This window comes from Panthera uncia (assembly GCF_023721935.1).
Source record: "Panthera uncia isolate 11264 chromosome B3 unlocalized genomic scaffold, Puncia_PCG_1.0 HiC_scaffold_1, whole genome shotgun sequence".
NCBI classification, from domain to species: Eukaryota; Metazoa; Chordata; class Mammalia; order Carnivora; family Felidae; genus Panthera; species Panthera uncia.
In genome coordinates this window covers 26,196,786-26,198,618 of record NW_026057582.1, presented here as the reverse complement: position 1 = coordinate 26,198,618, position 1,833 = coordinate 26,196,786, and the positions used below count along the sequence as shown (strand labels likewise).

Genomic DNA, 1,833 nt, shown 5'->3' with positions numbered 1-1,833 from the left:
AGTCCCCACTCATAGATCAGTTTAGTATTTTCCAAGTCCCAGGCGAAGACGCGTAAAGTAACATTGCCCCTGTTCAATGTTTTCTTCCATATAAACGTCCAGACCTCAGTCTCATGGGGGAAACATCATAAGGCAGTTTCATAGTACCCAGCTTTGATCTTTATGCCCTAGTAAAGGTGTAGTTGGCCTTACTGGGGCTCAGAGTCATGTTCTTCCACAAGACTATCAGATTACTACTCGTTTTCCGTTGTGTGTTCTTTTAGGACCTTACTTTGTTTTTACTTGTTAACTTCAACGTTTTGAGGGAGGGAGCCGATGGTGGAGGTGAAAACTGAAAACGGTCAGTCAATGTCCTGGGCGCTTGATCTGTCTTTCCCTCTCACCCAGAAAGATTTCGCTGCACTGGGAAGTAAGGAGAATAAAATCTGACTGTACTCCTACTGAAGAGACTCGCTTATTGGGTTTTGCTCCTCTGCTCCCATCTGTCTTGAGTCTTGTTGTTTCTTTCACTCTGAGCATCTCCGCTCCAAGAAGGCATGAACTTTTTCTTTCACTTCCTTTCTTCTCTGGGTGATGGCCTGACATCACTCTGGGAAGGAGGCTGAAGGTTACTGAATATAAACACTGTCACTCCTATCTGGCTTAGGCAGAAAGGTAGGCTGGGCACCCAGGGGGTCTGGAGGTAGGAGATGCCAACCATGGTGCCAAGGCCTCAGGAGCCACACGTGCGCATGAGGGCTCTGTGTCTCTGTGCCTTTACATACTGGAGGGCACCGTGGAGGACGCATTTCCTCTGGAGTCGCCATTAACCATCTACCACTCTAGGAGGATGAAAGGTGGGAGTAAGTTGGTAGTGGAAGTCGTTATGGGGGAGAGGCCATCTGGGGTCGGCCGAGGGCTGGGTCTGCTCACGGGAGTGGCCCTGAGCCTAAAGAAGCCCGCTGGAGTGGGCCGGAAAGCCCAGGGGTCAGCCGGTGCAGCCCCAGAGAAAGCGGTGGGCTCGCAGCCCCAGAGGAGGGCAGCCTCCCGCAGCGAGCCACCCGGCGGGGGGGGGGGGGGGGGGGGGGGGGGGGGGGGGGGGCGAAGGGCGCCTGCGGCGGTGGCCCGGTGGGCTAGTAGGTGGGGACGATCCTCTGCCCATCCTTCACCGCAAAATAAAAGCGGCTCGCGAGATCCTTCCCTCACGCCCCCAGTCGTGCAGTGTCCAAGGATGAAAACGTGCTGAAACCCCCCGTGGGTCTGGGGAAAAGCGCTGAGGACCGAGGAAGATGGTTCCACGCAGGCTGCGGGTGCCTCCAGGAGCTAGGGGGCCGGTCCCGCCGCGGCGCCTTCTCGCTTCCCTCTCCCGAGCGGCGGCGTGGGTCGCGGGGTGGAAGCGGCTGTGCACGGGGATGCTCTTACATAACCGCCCGCCGCGTCCTGCTTCCCCGCGGGGTGGGCGCCGGGGGACGCGCGGGAGCCCGGGCCGCCGCTGCCCCCGCGGGGAGAGGAGCGCGAGGAGCGGCGGGAGGAGGGCGCCCGGGGCGGCGGGGGAGGTGAAGGTCAGTGGGTGTGAGGCGCCGGATCCACACCCCCTCCTCCCTGTCCCCTCCTTCCCTTCCTCTCCGTCCCCCTCTGACGTCTGGAGCTGGCAGCTCGGCGGGTTCCGCATTCCCGACCCCTCCCCGCCGCCCAGGGGCCGCTATATAGCCGGGGCTGATGCAACCCGTCCCGCCGCCCGCCACAGCCTGCGGGAGGGACGCTCGGCGGCCGCGACGGGGGGCGCTGGCGGCAGCGGACGCTGCAGCGGCGGCGGGGCTGGCGCCGCGGCGGCTCCCGGGCCGGGACGGGCCT

At 61.9% G+C, this 1,833-nt stretch overlaps 1 protein-coding gene across 1 annotated transcript in view; it reads left to right on the top strand.

Annotated features, from left to right (window-relative positions):
• Positions 1-798: 798 nt before the first annotated feature.
• JDP2 (Jun dimerization protein 2) overlaps positions 799-1,833 on the top strand; it is a 39,147-nt gene continuing 38,112 nt past the window's right edge. Inside the window, exon 1 of the mRNA XM_049612455.1 lies at positions 799-836. Within this exon, the coding sequence (XP_049468412.1) occupies positions 830-836 (7 nt within the window). The 5' untranslated portion in view covers positions 799-829. The remainder of the gene's footprint in view (positions 837-1,833) is intronic.